This window comes from Brachionichthys hirsutus, chromosome 20 (genome assembly GCF_040956055.1).
Source record: "Brachionichthys hirsutus isolate HB-005 chromosome 20, CSIRO-AGI_Bhir_v1, whole genome shotgun sequence".
Classification (NCBI taxonomy): domain Eukaryota; kingdom Metazoa; phylum Chordata; class Actinopteri; order Lophiiformes; family Brachionichthyidae; genus Brachionichthys; species Brachionichthys hirsutus.
This window is the reverse complement of record NC_090916.1, coordinates 1,618,883-1,641,936: the sequence shown is the minus strand read 5'-3', so window position 1 is coordinate 1,641,936 and position 23,054 is coordinate 1,618,883. Positions and strand designations below refer to the sequence as shown.

At 45.8% G+C, this 23,054-nt stretch overlaps 2 protein-coding genes across 2 annotated transcripts; both read right to left on the bottom strand.

Moving 5' to 3' along the window:
• Positions 1-538: 538 nt before the first annotated feature.
• Positions 539-6,842, bottom strand: cmtr1 (cap methyltransferase 1). Its single transcript, XM_068753762.1, has 23 exons — positions 6,743-6,842; positions 6,515-6,651; positions 6,254-6,412; positions 6,042-6,134; positions 5,877-5,948; positions 5,486-5,580; positions 5,100-5,172; positions 4,807-5,005; positions 4,616-4,734; positions 4,423-4,519; positions 4,212-4,344; positions 3,586-3,765; positions 3,449-3,505; positions 3,304-3,361; positions 3,128-3,196; positions 2,811-2,942; positions 2,550-2,675; positions 2,331-2,422; positions 2,186-2,254; positions 1,897-1,944; positions 1,700-1,812; positions 1,513-1,621; positions 539-1,370 (listed from the first exon to the last, which is right to left on the bottom strand). The coding sequence occupies exons 1-23, from the start codon at positions 6,840-6,842 to the stop codon at positions 1,235-1,237; spliced, it is 2,466 nt and encodes an 821-aa protein (XP_068609863.1). The 3' UTR covers positions 539-1,234.
• Positions 6,843-9,889: 3,047 nt separating this feature from the next.
• Positions 9,890-22,852, bottom strand: cdc40 (cell division cycle 40 homolog (S. cerevisiae)). The gene is made up of 15 exons (XM_068753865.1): positions 22,661-22,852; positions 22,305-22,391; positions 21,404-21,533; positions 21,208-21,294; positions 19,952-20,091; positions 19,462-19,558; positions 18,961-19,100; positions 18,126-18,200; positions 17,955-18,000; positions 16,447-16,548; positions 15,497-15,612; positions 13,946-14,079; positions 11,569-11,645; positions 10,905-11,049; positions 9,890-10,456 (listed from the first exon to the last, which is right to left on the bottom strand). Exons 1-15 carry the CDS (start codon positions 22,850-22,852, stop codon positions 10,279-10,281), a joined length of 1,746 nt encoding a protein of 581 aa, XP_068609966.1. The 3' UTR covers positions 9,890-10,278.
• Positions 22,853-23,054: the final 202 nt, after the last annotated feature.

Genomic DNA, 23,054 nt, shown 5'->3' with positions numbered 1-23,054 from the left:
GCCCGTTTTCAAAATAAGAGCACTACTGCTACTAATAATAATATATTTTATTTATAATACACTTTATACCTGGCAACCAAGTCTCAAAGTGCAAAATGGTAACATAAATGTGAACGTTTTACCATTTGTGACTCATATTAGTGAACATTTTCAGTCACATTCACTCTAAAACTCATTTTAAGTTTAATATGCTGTTGGAAAGTTGTGTGGAGCTTCTCAGCATCCTAAAGACATCACAGAAACATCACACTGAACTGTCACTGAATGCAGTTTTAGTCCATGCATGAGGTAAAATTAGAAAATGTGTTTATTTTGTCATTTCCAATTAGACTTACAGGGGCCGGTCAGAGTCACCCAGAATATTGATGCTAAAAGACTTGATATTAAAGTCACAGTATTTGCCTTTGGGGAATGTTAAAACTGTCCAATAAGAGAGAGAGAAAGGAAAGACACAGAAAAGAAAGCAGACCCTGCACTGTCGAGGCGGTTATCATCACACAGAGCCTGTAGCTTTCTTACAACAGCATTTATTCACTACATTACTATTATTTACATCAAATGCATTCGAAGGCTAACTTTAGAAATACTAACATTTTGTGATATGTAAGGAACACGATCACCATCACAGCGGCGTTGGCGTCAAAGCAAACTCTAAAGCACAGTCCGACAGACCCGACACAAACGGGGAGACGCTGCTACATCTATTCAGTGTCATCAATGCTGCTCTGATGGGGAGGATAAAGGGGATCGACGCTGACGTGTGTCTCTAGCAGGTGTTTAAAGCTATAGGTGCATAGTTTAACATTTACAGTTCTGTTCAGCCTCATTAAACTCACACATGCATCTCTCTGGTGACGTACGCGCACGCACACACACACACACACGAGGAACTGTAAGAAGTTTACTTAGAGGCTCATGCAATGCAGAGACAGCAGCTCTGTGTGTGTGTGTGTGTGTGTTAGTCTGTGAGGTGAATCTCAATCAATCAGGGCCAGGGACAAAGGAAAAGGCAGAGATGTCTCCAAGCTACACATCATAAAAAGTCCACTCCAGTCCGAAAGTCCAGTTGCAACCTAGAAATATGAAATAGTAGGCTTCAAAATGGCCCTAAAGTTGTTTATCAGTTTAATAAATGCATCTATGAGACCATAGAACGTTTGGTAAATCCCTTTGTACTGTCAAAATAAATATCCAAGCAGCATGTGACAACGACAGCGCCCTCCTTCCCCTCCTTTCAGGGTTGGTAATTCTGGTGGACAAAAGACAGAACATCGTCTTTGGACAGTTTCTCCGGGTCCACTCGCGTTTGGGAGTCGTGGACGATCACCCCGTCGACCCAGGCCCAGAAGAGCCGCTCAGAGTGGCAGACGCTGAACAGGAAGAGGGAGAAAGTGTCAAAGGGCTGCCATGACAGAAGCAAACGGAACAGAAAGAGCAAACCGATTAAAATCAGGGCTGAACTGATGACGCGTGTGTGTGTGTGTGTGTGTGTGGAGAGAGGAAGGCGCTCACTGGAAGGGGGCAGCAGCAGCGGGGGGCATGTTGTAGGTGGACTCCTTGGTCATCTTATTGAAGAAGAACTTCATCTTGGAGTTTTTACTGCATGCCATCGTCCACGGCTCTGAGAACAGGGGGGAGACATCAGAGCTCCCCGACTCGACGCCCTCGATCAGCGGACAACACAGACGCGTCTACGCACCGCTGACGGTCTTAATGATGTAAAGGCCTGTGGGAAGGAAATGTCGGTCATCTCTGCCCGTGTAGGACAGACGCGGGACGCCTCCGGAACTCTTCGTCACCTTCATCTCGAGTCTGGACGAGGAAAAGAAGAAAAAAGTTCTTCTATGAAACTTGACTTGATGATGATGATGATGATGACGGTGAGCTCGGTCGTACCTGACGAAGATTTTCTCCATTTCCTCCAGCCTGTAAACCTCCTTCACTCTTGTTTGACATGAGAGACGTTACATTCAAGACACACACAGTAAATCTTTGTGTCTGAGGCAAGTCCTTTCGTTCTTAACACAAACTGCCATGGGGTTAGTTAAACATTGATGGGTTTCACGCCTAAAGCACCCAGACACCCTCCAGTATTTATATACGCCGTCAGAAAGGATCTCTGCGGCTAAATGACAAGGCATGCATTTAACCCCGTGGATAACATCTCTAATCAATAGTCGAACACCTGATCGGGTTCATGTCTGTTCTGCTGGGTTTGGCGACTGCCTTCACAAACTTCTCAGCCATCTGGATCCTGGACAGGAAGAGGCTTTTAGTGAACAGAAAAGCAGCCGGCGCCGGTTGCCGTGTGCCGCGGCGGCGTGCCGTACCTCTGGTTGAAGTGTTTATCTCTTACATCGGTTCCATTCAGTACCAGAGCGTCCATGACGTGAACCGCGTTGATTCTACGCTGAGCTTTGCCCTGATGATGGTGAAACGCAAAGAACGAGAAACAAGTAACGACTTTGTTCGAGTGTATTTCCATCGCCGCTGATTTAGCGGAGGTATCAGTAAACCAGCTCCCAGAATCCCTCTTCCTCTCTCCTCACCTCGCCCTTTAGCTCCTGGATGATCTCCACACTTAAAAGTGTATCCCTTGGCAGCTCAAGCTTGAAATTCTCTAGTTTCTTCCAACGCAAAGGCATCTTTCCATCCCACGTGTATATCTGAGACTTCTGCACAAACAGCGAGGAGAGGAGAAACGTAAAACAGCTGATAGAGATCCGTGAGCCGCCTCCTGCCGTCAAGAACAGAAACTGGGCTCAAGTTCAAGAGCTGCATTTAGGTGCGGCGTGTCTCTGAAGACTCACCCCCAGCCCCAGAAGGAAGACCTGCTCTCCGCCTCCCACAATGCACCTGTGATCCAGGACATGCCGCAGTTTCTCAAGTGTGCTGGAGTTGAGAGGCGTGAGTTTAGACTGGAGCGTTTCCACATCTGAATTCTGAGGTGCAGTAGAAAGAGAACACTTTAACATTTTAAACGTCCATAGTTCTTCAAAAATCTGGTTCCGGACCAACAACATTGGGGGATATCCAAACTTTACTCGTGCACTCAAAATGCTCTTTTTTTTCTACTTTCAATTCATTTTAAATGGTGTAAAGAAATATCCCATATTAATGAACTGACCTTAACAAGTTCATAGAATTTGGACTTTGGGTCCGCGGAAGCAGGAGCGACTCTGGCCTTATCAGGGACCTGGAATTGGAAATAAAATGCATCTGAACAATGAATGACATCTAAAGGTGCAGTACTTTGTTGCGTTTTAGTCCAAATGAGTGCATTGTGGGAGTTTCTCCACCAACCCTCCAAAGCTTCAGACATTCCTTCCTGATGTCCGCTTGCCTCGGCTCTGACAGAGTTCTAGAGAAACAAATACAACGTCACTCCTCTTTTTTGCCTGCATAAACACAGTCCGGTATAAAGTACACGACCCCAGAAGTCACTCACGGGTCAACGACGAAGGCCTGAATCTTTGCCAGGGCCTTGATCTGGACCGCACAGAGTCTGCAGAGCGAACGCATCCTTTGTCAGTCGATGAGTTTGAAACCAACACGAAGGCTTTTTCTGACGCTGCGTGTCTCTACCTCTCGTTGGAGTTGACCATGTACTGATAGAAATCAGCGTCTTCCTTGACGATGCTCAGAGGAACCACATCTGTGACGTCGGCGTCCGTGTTCCTGAGCTGGTTCATTTTCAGGTTGACTCTGAACATGTATTCTCTGACGGCGTCTGATCCCGGCTTCAGACCGCGACACACAACGTACCTGTGTGTGTGTGTGTGTGTGCGCGCCGTCAGTGATCAGAGGCTTAGACAAGTGCTAAAGACCGAGCTGTGATTCATGCAAAGGAGCAGACAGCTGACGTGCATTAAATTAATATTAAATATTATTTATCTTGATCCGCCTGCTGTTCAAAGCTGCATTTTCTGTCGTGTAAACATTCACTAATAACTCGGCGCATTTCACTGGAGCTCCTCATCTGAGACAGACCCACAAACCGAAACTCAGCCTGAAACCGAGGAAGTAAAAACAGCAGCAAATGCGCTGCTTTAATAGCTCCGTGTACACGCTGAAGCTGCTTTGGAGTTAAGCCCCAGGAATAAAACGTGTCAGACATCGCCCCTCCTCGCTTGGCCCGGGACGAGGGATCGTACCGGGCCAGCACCGCCGTGTCCTCTTACGCAGCGACACACACGGACACCAAGGCGCACCTCTCAGAGTTGGCGGGTCTGCTTGTGACGGGTTTGAAGAGAGAGATTCTGTCGAAGCAGAGGTACAGCAGGTAGACTAAGCCCACGCTAAACGGCGTGAAGAGGTCAAAGGTCTTACAGACGAAGTGGCCACCTGGAGAAGACGAAGAGAAACACTGTGATCGTCGCCTGAAACCCGATGCGTGGACGATGGGCCCGTCCGTGCACTGACCTGTCCGGAGAGTCGAGAGCGCCGTGAGGATCTGGCACAGCAGCAGCTGCTTGCTCAGGATCTCCTGGAGGTTTTCTTGTCCTTCCACAGAGAAGCCCTTCAAAACCAAAAGTGATCCATACAGTAAACGCAAAGCTAAAGGCCTCAGGTGGACCAACAACGGCGAGTAAACCACGGAACGCCTGCAGCTGACCCCGTCTGCCATGAGGAAGTGCAGCCCTCGTTTCTCTGTGCTCTCCAGGACAAAGTTCCTGAAGGCGGTTATATTTTCCGGCCGGGTGATATCGCCGTCTCCATCCACTCCTCCCTCACCTGGAAGCGCGGGAGTCGAGTTATCGCCGAGACGTAACCGCTCTGCTCCCCCTCTCAAAGTGACGTGCATACCGTAATACGGCTCGAACAGCTCGCTCGGCGCTGCGTAGAAATCCTCCAGTTTGAAGTCGCAGGGTCCTTTCAGCGTCATGCCGAAGCCCTTGGCGTGCCAGCGCCGCTTCCACAGCACGAACTCGGAGAATCCTCCCGGCCCGGCACAAACGTCCCCGAAGTAGAGCAGCTCGCCTTCGCGGTCCTTCGTCAGCGGCTTCTACACAGCGAGGGGGGGGGGGGGGGTCCGTTTCCAGCCGCTCATCACGTTTCTACATGTCGAGCCTTTGCAGCTCGTCGCTCGATCCACTCACCGCCTGAGAATCCTTCGGGTTGGTGAACATATTGTCGAAGCAGTGGTCGATGTTCGACATTTTCATGGCTGCTCTAAAACAGGAAGGGCACGACATGAGTCCCCGCCTTTAGAGGACAGCTACGGAATTAAACCTTTAAGATTTAACGTGAACATTCATCTGGCATTAACCCCTTGAATGGGAACACATCGCCCAGAAAAGTGAGATTATTACTCGCAAGTTCATAAACAATCAAGAAGAAAACACGCTCGGTTGTTTTATCAAACCAGGAATGACTGATGTACCGTTTTCTTTTTTTAATAATTTGCTTTCTGTCCATTATTTCTGCACACAAAATACAAATGAACAAAATAAAACATCCAAACCGCTGCTGACCAATGACTGACCTGTTGAGGAAGATGCCTCCTCTAATCATCTCATAGGGATTGGAGCGTGTCCGTGCTCGCCTCATCTCCTCGCCCTCCAGGTTGTCAAACACCGACTACAACACAAACAGAAACACAACTCAGGGTTGTTTGTTACACGATATTGACTTGGGACCGTCTAGTAATGGGGAAAATACACAGACCTTTAGCTAATGTCCTTATAAACAGCCATGCAGTGAAGGACAGCGTTATCAGAGGACACAGAGGAAGAACTCAACCCACATACAGCTCAGCATCCGGATTACTTCTCTGATCAACCGCACGGCATATATACAATCTGGAATCTGTTATTTCATGTTTATGAGCTAAAAAAAACAAAAGGCACTACAATGAAAACCAAGTTAGAACTCACCTTGTGTCTCAGAAGAGTTTGCAGGAAGTCTTCGGTGCAAAATTCTGTCTCATCCTCGATCTTTAGTTTTCTCTATAAGCATTCAAGAACAAATAAGGGCAGAGAATATGCCGGAGGGGAAACTGTGTCCAGTATACGTGTGCGTGTTGGTGTGTGTGTATTAACCTGTCCAACATTCATCCAGTCCCGCAGTTCGTCTGAATCGGGAATTTCTGTGGTGCATTCTGGGAACCAGGTCACCTCCTCTGTGGTACTCGGCTGGAGAGATAACGCAAAAGACAGGACACAACGAATGATAGAAACATTAGAAATGGCTCTCAGGAATGACAAATATTATACTCAGGTAACACAGAACTCCGTTTTTATCGACTGCGTACCTCTGGTTCTTCTCGCCAGTCGATGTTGAGCTCCCCCTGGAAGCCCTGCAGTGTGAGCCCAAGGCCCCGCCTCCCTCGCTGAGTGGAAGCCTCAACAATCTCTTTGCGCCCCTGGCCAAACTTCCCTAAACCTTCTCCCTCGCGGAAGCCCATCTTGGCCTAGATGCAAGATGTAATATAAGGTTTAGGAAAATAACAGTTTAAATGTATAACATTTAAACTGTCTAATAACCAGCGACACCTCAAGCTGTAAAACATTACCATGAGTTTCTGCGACACGCTGTTGTACATCGAGAAACTGGAGTTCTGAGTCCCGTCGGCGCCACCGCAGGTTGAGCCTGATGCGAGTCCTGGTCTGAGGTCCTCTGGACCATCAAGGGACTCGTTTGGGACAAAATCTACATTGAAACAAACCCAAAGCCACGAAGGTTCAATCGTTCATGTAGACGATCTGCATGACCTCATAAAGTTATAAAATGATTGATCTACCTGGTGTGGATATCTGCGAGTCTTCATCTGAACTGCTGTCATCGCGACGTCTTTTAGTCCCGTGCAGCAGGACAGACGCCTCTTCGGTTCTCCTCTTCATCATGGCTGGAGGAGAGATGACAATCAGAACAGGTCGGACGCATAGAGTAAAATAAAACTGCCAAGCTGATGAGTTTATGAATGACACTTTATTTAGGCTCATAAACTCTTATATTAGGCTTGACTTTAATAGAATTAGTGGCTAACTTTACATTGGATAGAAGGCAAACACGTGTTAACCTCGAGCCAAAGGCTGCATGATAAACAGATTGATGTTAAAGCTTGACAATATAATTTCAGAGCGTTACCTCTGTGGTTCTGTTGCAGCTAGCAGCACTGAGGTGTCGAGGCTCGGCAAAGCAGACCCATGCCACTCCGATGTATTCTCAAATAAGAACTCGAAGCTAATCGGGCTCGGCTAGTTGGTGTCAGTGTGGGTGTTTACGGTGTTTTCACTGAAACGAAACTGCGTAGCGACAGCAACTTTAGCGCTAAGCTAGCTGAATTAGCCGTGTGTTTTTCGTTTTTAAACAGTCCAGAAGAAAATCGTTTCGCCTCGGCGGTGAGGCTGCATCGACAAACGTTGAATTTGCATATGTTTCGAGGTTTGTCCGTTAAAGTTTTATTTGAAAGTACAAACTTGGCAGAAAAAATTGCGCAGCTTTCTGAGGCTTGCCGCAGCCCGCGTTATGATTTTGGAGAATCCAGGGGTCCTTCGTTTTCTAGCGACGCAGGAGTGACGCGCGTTACGTTGCTGTCTATTCTAGTGCCTGTATATTATTATTATTATTATTATTATTATTACCATTGGACGTTTATTGTACAATATGAAGTTATTGGTAAAAAAAAAAAAAGCTCCACAAATACAACAAAAAACGAATTTATATATATATATACATATAAATGATATGGAAATGATCTGCTGATGAGCAGCTGTTTGTACAAATGACAGATGAAAAGATGCTGAGAGAAGCATCGGCTCAGATTTTCTCCATTAACATCATACAGTCTAGACTGCTTTACGGGAACGTGATGCAAGCAACGGACAGGACAGCGATCAAGCAGCTGCAACGACAACAGGCAGATACAAATCCAAAAAGCACGGTAAAATGAGGAGTGACAAAGGCATCAGAGGAATGCTGAAGACATCCCTGTAATCTGAATGAATGGATAACAACAACAATAATGTCATCTTCAAGCAGATGAATGGCCGAGGACTGAGTGCTTTCTCTCTCTCTTCCTCTTCTTGCCCTGCACAGAAGCAAACATGAAGTTTCATCAGCTCTCAGGACAAACGGTGTGTGGTGGTGATGTTGTAGAGAACGAAGCATGAAGTGTCTCTGCTTACATAGTTATCGCTCGCCGACCATTCTGGGTGCTGCTGCTCGTGGAGTTCTTTGTCTTGCTTGGCTCTTGTGTAGAACGTAGAATGGTTGTCCATTCCTTCACAGAGATGACAGGCATTAGATGACAGAAGCAAAGCGAGAGCATCAGCGGCTGCTTTCATCCTTGTGTCTGTTACTTACAGTATTACAAGCTGCATATGCGTGTTTACCCTTTCATGGATGGTTACCCCTGGGAGGTCCCGAATCTGGACGCACGAGCAGAATAAGTGATTAGATTAACTCCAAAGGTGTCACCTGAATTAACCCCCAACCCTCCTGAGAATTTAGATTTAAGTAAAAAAATAGTAGATTTGCTTACCATCTGTGGGGTAGCAGGAAAGTGTTGCAGGTTCCTGAACATCTCTGGTGACAGGATGGTATGTTCAGCCCCCTGACCCTGCAGGTACTGTGGTGGGACAGCAGGGGGGTAACAGGGGACAGCGTCTGGGACATTTTCCAGGGGACACTGACCCTGCAGGTACTGTAGGGGAGCAGCAGGGGGGTAATAGGGGACAGCGTCTGGGACATTGCCCAGGGGACACTGAACCTGCAGCTGCTGTGGTGGGACAGCAGGGGGGTAACAGGGGACAGCGTCTGGGACATTGCCCAGGGGACACTGACCCTGCAGCTGCTGTGGTGGGACAGCAGGGGGGTAACAGGGGACAGCGTCTGGGACATTGTCTAGGGGACACTGAACCTGCAGGTACTGTAGGGGAGCAGCAGGGGGGTAACAGGGGACAGCGTCTGGGACATTGCCCAGGGGACACTGACCCTGCAGCTGCTGTGGTGGGACAGCAGGGGGGTAACAGGGGACAGCGTCTGGGACATTGTCTAGGGGACACTGAACCTGCAGGTACTGTAGGGGAGCAGCAGGGGGGTAACAGGGGACAGCGTCTGGGACATTGCCCAGGGGACACTGAACCTGCAGCTGCTGTGGTGGGACAGCAGGGGGGTAACAGGGGACAGCGTCTGGGACATTGTCTCGGGGACACTGAACCTGCAGGTACTGTAGGGGAGCAGCATATAAGCATATAAAATGTCATCACTAAATTAAAACGGAAATATCGATCCCTGCCAAACAAAGGAAATTATCTTGCAGCTGCTTAAATTAAATAAACACAAAAATCACACAATACTGTATTGCGGTGACAACTGTGTGGTCTCACACACAAATAGGTGCCTTTCCTCTCATCCCGTTACTGTCACACATTTTGCAGCAAAAACATTCAAATGAGACATTCCGATACCCTAAACCCCGCAAAGCTGGCCGAGAGAGGGTCCGGCGTGGGCCGTCACACAAACCCTGCCCCTGTCTAGGGTTACCAAGTAACATGAGCGTCTGTGGGGTGGGAAGGAAATCAGAAACCGGGGGGGGGGGGATTGACTGCATATGGGCATTTTAGAGAGGCCGTTGGTCCTGCTTGGACAAAGACATGAACACAGGCTTGTGGGCAAACGAGGTACAGAAATGGAAAGCAGATGAATGCATGCTGAAGCCAGTGAATATTTTCAACCATGATGCCTCCAGTTCATCTATATTTTGGATGTTTGAAATGAGATGCAGACAAAGAAGCTCTTTTCACTACGCTTCCGTCTGATGTTAGGTTGGCCCTGAAGCCTCGTCTCTCCTGCACCACAAATTAATGAACAATCTGGAAATGTAACGCTGCGCTGACGACCTCAAAAATAATGCACACTTAACAAATACTTTTGATGGAGTTTAATAAAGACAGGAAGAATAATTCACATCCACAAATTGTTTTTAATAAAAAACCAAGGAAACAATGTTAGGTAAGATTTATAGAGTGATTATTTCTACAAAGTGATGGGCATACAGTAAAAAAAAAAAAAAAAAAAAAAGGAAAAAATAAAGTTTTCTATGCAAGTCGATGAAAATTGCCAAAACATTAAAACATTTCTTCAAATATGCCTTTTTCAGCAGGAACCATAGTTAAAAGTAATCTTGTGTTTGGACCGATAATACAATGACTGCATCATTTTACTCTAGGCTTCCAAAAAACAAAAACAATCAGACTGGATACCAGCCCTCAAAATACACGGGACAGAAGTTTTCATATGGGCTCAGTTCAATTCAGTCCACTAGACCTAGACCTAGTCCCAGAGCTTGATCTGCCCGTCCCACCCGCAGGTGATGACCTTGGAGGTTTCGTGTGGATGCCACAAGGCGCTTATGCAAACCTTGTCGTGAGCCTTGATCCTGTGGTACAGCTTGGTGGTCTTCCAGTCCCAGATGTTCAGTTTTCCATCCGCATCTCCCGACACCACATAACTGGAAGACAGGAACAAACAAGGGTATTTTAGTCCAGGCTGGGTGTTGCCATGGATACTGAAAAAAAGCTAGGGCACCGGTTCCCACATAGGGGTGGTTGGTGAGAAGAGGGCTTTAACCAGCTATCTATGACCGTAGCGCCGGCGCGCCGGTCGAAGAGACCGACTTTGACCAGCAGGTGGTGCTGGTGCGCCCTCGCCATCTGTAGGTCGAGGGTTAAAAACGTTTCACTGGGTGTTTTGGCTCAAGTTAGAGTCTAACTCTCAACTCGACGGCTTTTTATTCTTTAAGAGGAACGGAGTACTCAGCATCCCGATATCTGTGGAATTCTTGTCACTTTTAACGCTCTCTTTTTCGTTGAATAAAGTGATTCTAAAGTTTTTTCCAAACTTTCCATCCCTTCAGATAAAGGTAATCTCCTTCTGTAAATCAGAAAGCTAAGTCTAACCTCATGTCGGGGGAGAAGTCCACTTGGCAGGCATAGCCAGCCACCATGTGGCCTTTGAAGACCTTCTTCTTGTTCAGCCTGAAGCGGTTCTGGGCTCCAAAGATCAGGATCTGGTTATCCATAGACTGGCATGCCAGCCATTTACCTGGGTGAGAAACATCCAAACAGCACGAGGCTTACCAGTAATATTGAGCAGTAATCACATTACACAACGTTCGAGTAACATTATGTACAATCCCATTGTGTTAGAGAGTATTTCTTAAAGGTTGTTAATATATGCTCGTAATCTTATGTGGCATCGTGCCATCCATTTCCTCCATTGCGGACTTGTTAAATTGATACTGTTGGCAGTTCATTTTCCCACAATATTGTACAGCACGGAAACATAACAGTGTCTTAAAATCACTCAATGGGCCGTCTGTAGCAGGACAAACAAAACAAAGGGCTGCAAACACATGAGGCTTCACACAGCCGATAGGAAACACTCGGATCGGGTCCAGACCTGGCCCGACAAACACACTCTAACACACAAAAATAAAGATTTCCATGAACTGAGCGCGCATTGCTGTCGCTCTTCTACACTAGAAGGCATGAATAAACCTCAATGTGCCCGTGTGGGTTTCGGTTCTCCTGCGGGTATTTTTGCCAGGATTTCCGGACTCACTGTTGGGAGAGAGTGTCACGGCTGGCATCGAGTGCATACTGGGCTCGGCGATGTACTTGAAGTCAACAGGGATGTCCCTGAAAGAGAAACAAAGCACTGTGAGCACAGTGAAATTAGTTAAAGGGGACATATAATTGGGAGGGGGGGGGGGGCTTTTCCCATGATTTGGTGCTTTTTGGTCATTACCAACCCAAAAGCTGCTAAATTAAACCACCCAGTCAATCTTGCGTAGTTCTGTAATCAAGTATTGAAACATCTGGCAGCACTCTTTTTGTTTGTGACATCACAAGGGGGGGGGGGGGCGTTCGCAAGACGCGTGTGCACTCTCGCCCCCGTGTCCGTGTCTCCGCACGTCCACGCTCCACTCGTGCATGAGTCGAAGAAGAACAGAGCGGATGAAGTTTATTTTTGTGGTAAAAAAGTCGCCTCACTAGTATTAATTTAGTTTCGGCTTCATTTTCAGAGGCTTTTCTGACAGAGCTGTTTGAGACAGAAATGAGGGACGCTGTCCTGCAGCATCTGTTTGCTATTTTGACCCAAGACAGTCACAGATATTTGGGAACTGCGTTATCTTGTGTAAAAAGGAGAGACCGACCTGCTCAGCCCCTGAGCATGAACTCAAAGGGCAGCATTCACAAAGCTGTAGTTTGCTAGCCGTTACTGAGCCACCTAATGATTCTGTAATTGAAGAGGGAACAGTTTGGGCGAAAAACTCACAGCGATCCAATTTACAGCTACAGTATGCAAATACATGTGGGAGCTGAGGGAAGTCTTTGATGCACCGCAGACTGTAACCGCCAATTATTTAATAACGCCGTTCCAGCTCGCTCACCCCGGATCCCTGTGTTTTTATTCCCCGTCCTGCAAGATTGGAAAAACTGCCATTTGATCTCTGGTTGACTTCCTTTCCACGCAAGTATCTGGCAACTTCAAAATTAAATGGCAACATGCAACGAATACCTCTCGCTGCTCTAGCGTGTGTCTTTATAACCCCCCCCCCTCTTCATCCTATCTGTTCATATCCAAAGCCACGTCTCCATCCATCCCATTGTGTGACAAGTAAACACGTAGAACAACGTAATTCCACCGTAAGATCAAAAATGAGAGCTGAAGAACTGAAACAGGAATCAAAAGAGAGATGCAAACCCGTGTGCACGTAAAAAACTGTCATGTCTGCAAACAAGAGAAGCTTTACTTGGTAAAATCGTCATCGTGTCAGCCCCAAGCCCCCCCGATTTGTCAATGAGCAATAGAGTGATGAGGGTGGGACGATGTCTAAAAATAACTGAGCACGGTAAAGGGAACAGGATTTTCTTGATGACGCCTACATCCCATCTGTCTCGCCAGTCATCCCGATACATTTCGTAGAAGCATTTATAAATTGCTTGCTTACTAAAACACACAACAAGCGATGGAGGCCAGGTTCACGGGGTGTGTGTCTGTGTTTGTGTGTGTGTGTGTGTGGGGGGGTGTCACTGGGAGCATCTCCAGTGGCGCAGCATTAGTTTGGAGAGGGGGAAAAAAATGACTTCCCAGAGCAACAGATGTAAAGCAGGCGAAGCGTGGAGGGAGCTACGAGTCAGAGCAGATTAGCAGCACGGCTGCCTGAGCTCAGGCCGAGATAAGGTGGGCTGGAAGTCTGCTGGCGTCTGCTCTTCTTATCAAAGACTCCGTATCGGAGATGAGTGGCGTGAAAACACATCGTCAGGCGGCAGCGCAGCAGAAAACAATTATGCATGGCTTGGTTTTCATGGCTTTTCTCTACATCACAGTGAATTATCGCATTTCTTTTGAAGTGTATCGCGATACTTTATACAAATTCATCCGTTTATAAAAGGTGCTTAGAAAATGGAGGTGATGCATCATGCATTTACGATTTAAAATATTTTTGTACTTTCTGATTAACGTTAAAAAGAAATTCAAACATTTATGCCTTTCAGTGGAGAAGTGGTTGATATGAACTCTAACTTACTCATCTGGTGCACCAATATATACCATACATACATATATATATATATATATACACATATATATAGATCCATATCTAGAGAGAGAGCGAGAGCCCCACGTATATAAAAATTATAGACCACCAGATCCAGGCACAAGTATTCCAGTGCTTTCGGTCAGTGGGGTCACCCTCTCATGCACAAACACAAAGGCGCCTGGGCTACCCATGATGCACCTGACCGAGTTTGCATCACACTTACATCTCTACGACTCCTGATTGTGCTTTTATCATAATGTGGCTCCTCGTACGTTTTTACCCTTCACGCTGCTGGATGAATTACTTCACGCAGTTTTCCACGAGACCGTTTCAGAACCAATGACTGCCGATCAATGGAGGCGCTCATTAGCACAGGCTGCAGCATGGACTCACCACTCCCACACTCGGAGACTCTTGTCGTCGGACGTGCTGACGAACCGCCGGTTCTCGTCGACGAAGGTGATGGTGTTGACGGCTCCCAGGTGACGGTCGTACTCCTGAACCACCTCGCCTGTCCTGATGTCCCACTGTTGAGAAGACAGGCCAAAAAAAAAAAAAAAAGATCAATTTTCCGAAACTGAAATTAAATAGAAAGGGATTTCTCGACATGGAGGCGCCAATCTGTGTTCATTTGTCCATTCCTGATTCACCGCTTACCAAATGTAAATACAAGTTCTGTTGTTGAGGCGAAAACAAAATGCCTTCGGCAAAGATTAAACTGGCCTCGTTCTTTAAAACACAATGAAATAAACATCAAGGACGAGAGTGCATTTCAGCCAATTGTACATCCAATTCTATTTATACTGGTGGGGGGGGGGGGGGGGGGGGGGGGGCTGCGTGAATGAATAATGACTCGGAGTATTGCTGCAGATAGTCGGACAGTGGACAGTATAATCTCTGTTCCTTGACGTACCTGTAATCCCGTTGGCATCAACATTAGCAGAACAGCCATTCAAGAAAACCACATTTCTTCATGACGTATTTCAATAACTTGAATCTGAATCACCACGAAATTGATCTTAACCCATCGACTGCCAACCATTTTCAGCTCAGCTATAATGCCGAGTGCTTATTTTGCCCGATTTTCCAAGCCCCACAGAATATTCTTCTATATGATTATGCAAATGGGATATTAAAGTATCTTCTTTCATCAGGAAAAAAAAGTGTGTTGCTACCATTTTCCATTCCGGAGTTATTGGCCGTTGAAGAGAGGCAGATTTCAATGACAGGGTTGGCAATGAATGTTTGGGTTAGAAAAGAAAACACCGTTAGACGGAAATGGCACTGAAAGAGTTAATGGCAAATCTGTGTATTTATTATCTCATATATTCGCTCCAGGAGCCCCACATATTAAAAATACTTGAGATCACCAGATCCAGAATATCACCTGGATCCAGATTTAGACTTTGAGAGGCAGCTTTTAAGGACCACGGGCACTATTCATGAAATTAGGAATGACATTTTCCAAATTGCTTTTGTTCCACCAAAGTAGAGAACGAATCAAAGATCTGTCTCCATGGAGACGTGCCATCATATGGGATTGAACTCAACCTTTGTGATCGGTAAATATGAGGAAAATGGCAGACTAGGCCACCTCCGTTTCACCGGGACGGTCAACGTAAAGACGAAGAAGCCAACGTTGGGACACACACACCTTTCGGGTCCCTACAAAAGTGTGTGTGACATTTCCTTGAATTACTTCCTGGATGTCACACGTTCGTCGGAGACTGTTGTCTCTTCGTTAACGCTGCCCCATGATTAACGACCACTACTGCACACAGACACACGGCGCTGCTGCTGGGAGATGAGGCCGGGGTGCATTTTATATTCCTGCGGCACAGGAAGTCCACGCGGAAATCCCCGAATGCATCTGCTTGGCCAAAAGTGAAACACGCGAGAAGCAGAACGGAATCACTTGGAATGCAGGACACAACCAGCCCTAACCTGAACAATCTTCTTATCCGACATCCCGGCCACAAAAAGGTTCTGTTTCTCCTCGTCCGGGTTGAACTTGACGCAGTACGGTACCTTCCTGTTGGTGAAGCGGGAGATGCACTGGCCTGTGGAGAAGAGGGGCAAACAGAAAGTCAAAGCTCCAGAGTAATCCACAGTGGCTTTTCAGCGAGGAGCCCCTCAAGTTGTTTACACGTCAAAGACAAATCCAGACTCCCCGGCGCTGCAGAGTCCGTTTCTGCAGGCTCACACTGCTCAGATGCAACACAGAATACTCCGGGAGCTCCTCTTTGTTTACTCAGCTGCAGTGAATCAGCGCAGGAGAGACGCAGCTACTGCTGCTAGAAACATCGTTTCTGCATTAGCTCTGGTTCAACTGCAACTCGGAGAAAACTGGACAGCGGCTATTAAATTAAACAAGGGAAAGGAAGGAATCCATTCGATTCGGCACAATGTAACTTTGACGGCAATGCATCGGATGGATCCTGATAACAAGTGGGGCATTTAACTCTTTTCTGCCCTCTGCTGGAATACAGCAGGGCGGGAAGTCAGATTGATGAACACTGGTAACAAGAAACCCTTAAACTTGAAACTCAATGTGTTACTGTATATATATATATATCATTAATGTAAAAGAAAACATCAAATATACCAATCAGTCTAACTGGAATTAAGTTTTTGGTCACCTTTGCTTTAAAAGTATTTTATTGATAATTATCAAACTGGAGGATAAATAGGTGTGCAACTTGATGCAAGTAAAAATAAAAGAAAATAATAATTCTTACAAACAGTAAAACATTATTGTACAATAAACAGCATGTTATATTGCACTCTATATACTGCTGAGGGGCCAATATACACCAGCGTATACATGCAGAATGGCGACTACATCCCTCCTGAGGCAGCAACCCAGATGTAGAGCCGCCCCCCGTCCAGCCTACCTGTCTCAGAGTCCCAGAGCTTCAGATAGCGATCATACGCAGCGCTGAGGAACCGGGTTCCAGTGTTGTTGAAGCAAATGTCTCGCACCGCTTTGCTGTGGCCTAGAATTAACAGAAAGAGTTCAGACACATATCCCCAAAACATTCATGCACACAAGACGAAAAAAAGTCTCTTAAATGTTGCCTAGTCCAAATCCCCCCCCCCTCATTTGAGGACTGGGATCTGCTTCAGGGATGGTGAGAAAGAAAGATGATGATGATTAGGAGAGTCTTTAAAGGAGAAAGGAGATAAAGGAAGGAACTACATACTCCAGCTATCATTTCAACCCTTCTCCACCTTTTATCTTCTCAATCCACAGCCAGGCAAACCTTTGGCTTTCTCTTGCAGTCGAGATGAAGTGAGGTCACCTGGCTTTTATCAGGGCCTCACTGTTTCCACGGCGATAACAGAGACCGCTGATGCTACGTGCATGCTTGCCTGCGTGTGCTAATCTGGCACCTCCAAAAGCAGGAAAAACACAGAACCACAAACTACACAGAGCTCATCGTCAAATATACTAACATGAAATCACATCCGACAATATGAATGTGCATCACACTGGTTTACATGGTGTTATCTGAGCTTAATGATGCAGACAAATAATTATATTCTGCAGGATTCTGAAAAAAAAGAAGTGAATTGTGATTTGTTTGTAAAAATTGAGTTTACGATTCTCTTAATGCCCTTTCGCCGTGGCCACTCTCGCTCTCTCTCTCTCCCCATTGCTATATCATTTGAATCACTTTCAGCGCCGGGCTTACTATTGCAACAACACATCATCAGAGATGAGAGTGAGTGTGTGTGTGTGTGAACCGAGCTCGCGATCTTAGAGCTAATAATTGGGCAACTCCAGTCGGCGGGTTCTTTTGTTGCGTGTGATTAAATTACAGACCAAACTAAACAATATATTAGGGAGGATGAAGACGTTTTAAAATGAACAACCAGCAAAATTCATACAAAAAGGCAGAATTTAAGATAAAAGCTGGGAGCAGAAATCCTCCGACTGACGGCAAGACTGCCGACAGCCAAACATTCGGCCCTTACACTGTGCTCTCCCTTCCGACCTACACCAACAACGCTATGTGCCCCCCACCCCCCACGTTGCCCCTCGCTCCCCAGGCTGATGAATTATGCATTTTCCGTGAAGGAGCTGACAAGCAGAACCACAACAGCATCTAGCCAGACAGCGTGCTGCCTCTGGGAAGAACCGCCAGCGACCAGCACAACGGCCGCCTCCATCCTCCCACAGATACCCCCCCCATCAAAAGAAATCTTTTTACGAACCCCCACACCTGCTTTCAGCAGTCGCGTCTTTAATGAGCCAGGAATGCGGAGCTCATGGTCTGTCTCGGCCGCTTGCATTCCTGACCGTGAGCATTTTTCCACGTCAGCATGTTTGCCGATGATCTTTGAGCGATTAACGCAGCGTTGTCGTTTGGTGGGAGACGTCTGTCGTGCGCGGACTTACCAATGAACGTGCGTATGCATCTTCTCTCGTTATACACCTCCCACAGCTGTGGGGGAGGAGAAGCTACATGTGAGCAGCGACGTGACATGAGGGCAGCATCAAACTCACCTCAGCTGGCCATATCTACGCACTCGTGTTGCGTTTCCATGACGCGACACAGCGATCATTTACCTTCATCTTACAGTCCATGGAGGAGGAGAGCAGCAGATGACCCGAGCTGGGGAACAGTCGGATGGCGCTGACACCCTGGCAAGAAACACACAGAGGAGAAAGTGTATGGAGAGACGCGTCGTTACAGGATCATGTTTTTATACCACAGTTCTGAAATAGTTCAAGTCTAAAAAATTTGGAACGTGTCAAAAATATTAGACACTTTCAACTTTATTTATATATATTTTTATATTGTGCATCTCTCACTGTTACGGAAAAAGGCTTAAATACACCTCATGCTTTCGAGTATTTTACAGTATTCCCTCGCAGTATCGCGGGATTCTGCAGTATGTATGTTCACATTTCTATTATTTTATTGATAAAATGAGCTTTTTCTAGCCTACGAAAAATAAGTCAAAAAATTAAAACACATATACAGTATTGTGACATACAAAATACAGTACAGTTACAGTACTGTATGTACTTTATAATACTAATATAAAACATACTAATAATACTGAACGAGGTCTGCGATCCAGCATCTCTCCTCGCTCACCCACCTAGCATCAGCGCGAGTCGTTCGCACAAAGTGTTATTGTTTTTAAACATGTGTGCTCTAATTAATGAATTGGAGGACAGAATCCATACACCCTGTCAAGGCAGGGCTAGCGCGCCTTTATTCTGCCTCGACCTTCTGCATAAAGGGAACGAAGGCACAATGAGGCAGTCGGTCCTGTTCCACTCCGAACGAGACGCTTTATCATTTTAGCTCAAAACAAAAAGGAATTCAACCGAAGATCTCCTCCCATTCCAGACACACACACACACACACACATGCCAGAGTCTTCCCACCAACCTTGGTGTGTCCAGACCAGACGTGAATCTGTTTCTTGGGCAAGTAACACTTGTTTGGCGCGTCTGCAGATCTCAGGTTGATGCCCACGTCCTGTGGAACGTGGAGGTAAGAGCGGCCCTGGTAGTCAAACATGTCTTTAACTGTGGGGGAGATCAAAAGGCAAAAAATAAATAAATAAAAATACACCAGAAGAATGTTTTAAAATGGTTTTCCTGGGAGCATCTTGAAGAATTTAATGCTTGACAACTGAGGGACACCGTTTGTCCAGAGACAAGAGTCACCTTTTGTTCTAAGACTTGGTCACAGGGAATAAAAAACGGAATAAAAGACAGAAATTGGCCTGTTTATAAATGCATGAAAACTGAGACAATTTCATCTGACCTGGAATATTGAGTGACTCTAATGGACGGTTCAATCAAAGAATACATTTTAAGATCACACTCGGGATCAAGAACCATCTCACTGTGAGTTAAATGTCAAAATGAGGGCGAGCCACAATACCATGCAGAATGGTCTTCTCCTCCGCTGGAGCCTCTTCCTCATTCCTTCCTTTCTTTTGTCTCTTGGCGAGGTACTCATCCAGATCTTTCTTCACTTCCTGGAGATCAAATGAATCACAGTTCGCACATTATTTAACAGATTTCTTTTCGAATACAGTGCCGAACACAGAGTGGCTAATATGTTGGCGAAATCAGCGATGGAAATCCCATCAATTTATGGATTGCAGCACTAGAAGGACAAAAAAAAATCCAGTTTTCAGGTGTGAAATGTTTTTGCATTCTTGCATGAAGGACAAGGGCAACTATTCTTAGGATTTGACTGAACCAAAACAAAATACACAAAAGGGATCAACACCAAAATGAGCCCTTTTTGCGATGCCCAATAGCACGTCCCGCTTCAGCCTGGAGGACGCCGCCGCTCCGCGATGGGGATTTGGGTTAATTATGAGACGACGCACCATTTATACACGCCGTATTTAACGAAGCCTTACCGCTGAAGGTTTGGCCACAGATTGCTCGTCCGTATATTTTGCCCATGGACCCAGGAAGTTGTCGATCTCTTCAGGCTCGCCACCTTTAACCTTCTTCCTTTTCTCTACCTTCTTATGGCCACTCTCAAACACAGTGAGGCCTGGAGGAAGATCAACGCCACGTAAAGAGTCTCAATATGGCTTCACTGAACAAAGGACCAAAATAAAGAGACAACAACATGGAGTAATAGAGGGCTTCGAGGCTTTTCTAAATTTCCCCACTATGCATTGCAGGCGGCCATATCAAAAGGCTGTGTTTACACGCTCAGCGTTGTCGATCATTCATCCATTGATAAAGCCAACTACGGGTGCTATTATAAACTGTCACAATCGCGGTGGGATAGAAAAAAAAGAGCTTTTATCACATTCCTAAGGTTATTTCTTTGGCGAGGGGAAGCAGCGGAACAGAAGAGTGAACGGCAAGATTGCTGCAACCAACGGATCCGACGAGACCAACGTCGTGTTTGCTCGGAGCATTTCATTTCAGGCACACTGTATTAAGCAAAGTTTGGCATTGCATAGCCTTGCAATCCCCGTTAGCTGACCTTAGACTGATTATCCAGAGGTGTCCAATCCATGCCATGGAGGGCCGAGATGCTCCGGGTTTGCTTTCCAACCAACTCTCCAGCAGCTGATCTCACTAATGAGCTCCTCCTCCCAAATTGGAGGAGGTGTTGATAATTAAAATCACCAGCTTTAGTGACCGGCTGGAAGGAAAACCTGCAGCGTCTCGGCCCTCCAGTTTGGACGCCCCTGTAGATTATCTGTGATAATCCATGGAGTCAAATTTGGGTCAGATCATTCCTGGGAATTCACGACTGTCGCCTTGACAACACGATGTCCGCTGGGTTTATGCAGATAAACACAAACATCACGATAATAGCTGTCAAGACTCCGATAATTCTGTAGGTCCTTCAAAGTGTTAAATGTGCTGGGTTGAAAGATTACGTAGGTTTCCTAAGTCCGGACACACAAAGTGATCTTTACTCCGCTGGGATCTTTCCCCCCAATCAAAGCCGTTTCCTCCATGTAGCGAGTAAAAGCCTTCTCGTCTAGTGACTCGGAAAATTTTACAAAATCCAATGAAAAGTTCATGTCCATTGAATCATGCGTGCTATGATTAGCGCGATCGTGACCGAGCACGTCTCAGGAAACAAAGCGGCGTTGCATTGTGGGATACCGTCACGAAAAGGACGAAGCCCTCTATAAACAATTACCTTTATTTTTCTCAGCTTCATCCACTGCACCAATGTAGCCAGTAGAGGTAGTCTGGTGTGTGTCAACAGATGGGTCTAAAGCATAGCCTATAAATAGAAGGGAGATGCAAGTAACCAAAAAAAAAGATTCAACTTCAAAAATGGCGGGGGTGTGTGGCCACATCATTGCCACCCAGCATTGAGGTCACAGACGTACCGAAGGTGGAGAAGGTCCTCCGCTGCTGCTCAAACATGAAGTCGTTGAGATGAGCAGGTTCTGCGTAGCCGGACAACATGTTCCTGGGCGCAGCCATCTGCTGGCTTTTAAATGGGTTCACCGGCCCAAACTACGAGGAGGCAAAACAAAATCAGGACTCAACTAGAAAAGCACTGAGAGAGCGCAGACCTCCGCCGAGCAGCTCATTCCCCTCCTCATCCACATGTTGATCTGGATCATCATCAAAGGGTTCTAAATTGTTCTTGGTATCTTTTATACACCAACCATGAAAATAATTTTTAACTGATTTCTGAATCCGTAAATGAGGTTTTCAATGTTAAAATTATTTTTTTTTTTCCTGACCTCATTCTGGATCAGATCCAGAAGATATTTTGCATATCGGACCCCTTTCTATTACTGTTAAGTATTTGTATATATTATAGGGATGCACTGATCGATGCACAGGAGGCCGAAACGCAAGTGGACCCCCCATTTTTAGAAAAATCTTCACAATCTAGATTTGGATTCGGATGAAATTCGACCAAATATACGTAAACCCACAAAGAGAGGTGAAAGCGTAACAGGAGATAAAGTGAAAATATGCAACAATAAAACAAATCTAATAAAATAACCACATGTTATATTACAGTAATACTGTATATCATTTATTAGATCTTTTTTGTGTGTGTCTGTATAAAAGCAACTAAACCCGCTTTCCCCCATTGTTGATTTGGGTGTTTTTAGACCCAAATTGTTTTCAGTTATTTTATATGGGAAAAATTGTATTTGGCACACGAGTGATGTGAGTTACGAGCTCGGTCAAGGAACGAATTATAATCGTATGTTAAGGTATTGCTGTATGGACTCAGCTCAAAGTGATATCAACTCATTCAGTACTTACCTCTGGTGCAAACATAGTCTCAAATGTCGGATTGTACGCGACTTCTTTCAATGAGGGGTCCAAGTGGATCCCGGTCTCTACAGACTCCTGAAATGAAATTGCTCAATTCAGAAAACAGATTCTCGGAGAGTCAATTGCACATTATATCGCTGTTCGGAATTACTCTGCTCGTTATCAGATGTCAATAATAATAACTCACATCCTGCTGCCAACAGGCTTAACAGCATTGAACGACGATCTTTAGCATTAAACGACAGAATGTCTCGTTATCATAATATGTCTGAGCCAATTCCAATTACTGCACTTTAATTTACAACTCAACTTAGCGCTAACGCAAGCGAGCATGGTTAGCTTACCTTAACAGCGACCTCGGGGGCAGAGTTGAGTACGGCCAAAGTCATCGTGGGTTCACACTGTAAAGGTTTGAGATGCGCTGTAGCGTCCGGGCTCTCAGAGTCAACTTTATCCATACCGGGTTTGGATTCCATCTCATTGTCTGAATCGGAGTCGCTAAAGTACGAAACGAGGGAAGCTGCAGCGGCAGACATCTTGGATGTTGTGAATTAGCCGGAAGCTGGAAGGTAGTACTTCCGGTGCGATCACTTCCCCCAAGAACATAAAGAAATATTAATTTGGACTTCATAGATTAATATTATATCACCCACTCAAAACATGACCAGGAATAAGAAACCTATGCAGAAAAGCATTTTTTTTTAATTTCGTATTCATTATTTGAAACAACATGCAAAT

Bases quoted from the DNA above. Each gene is read 5' to 3' on its own strand.
- cmtr1 (XM_068753762.1), bottom strand. From the start codon at position 6,842: ATGAAGAGGAGAACCGAAGAGGCGTCTGTCCTGCTGCACGGGACTAAA. The intron at 3,506-3,585 runs GTAGAGACACGC...TTCGCTCTGCAG, and splicing joins ATGGTCAACTCCAACGAGAG to ACTCTGTGCGGTCCAGATCA. The intron at 1,945-2,185 runs GTGTTCGACTAT...ATGTCAAACAAG, and splicing joins ACAGACATGAACCCGATCAG to AGTGAAGGAGGTTTACAGGC.
- cdc40 (XM_068753865.1), bottom strand. From the start codon at position 22,852: ATGTCTGCCGCTGCAGCTTCCCTCGTTTCGTACTTTAGCGACTCCGAT. The intron at 18,001-18,125 runs GTAAATGATCGC...CCTCCCCCACAG, and splicing joins CCATGGACTGTAAGATGAAG to CTGTGGGAGGTGTATAACGA. The intron at 11,050-11,568 runs GTGAGTCCGGAA...TTTCTCACCCAG, and splicing joins CGTGACACTCTCTCCCAACA to GTAAATGGCTGGCATGCCAG.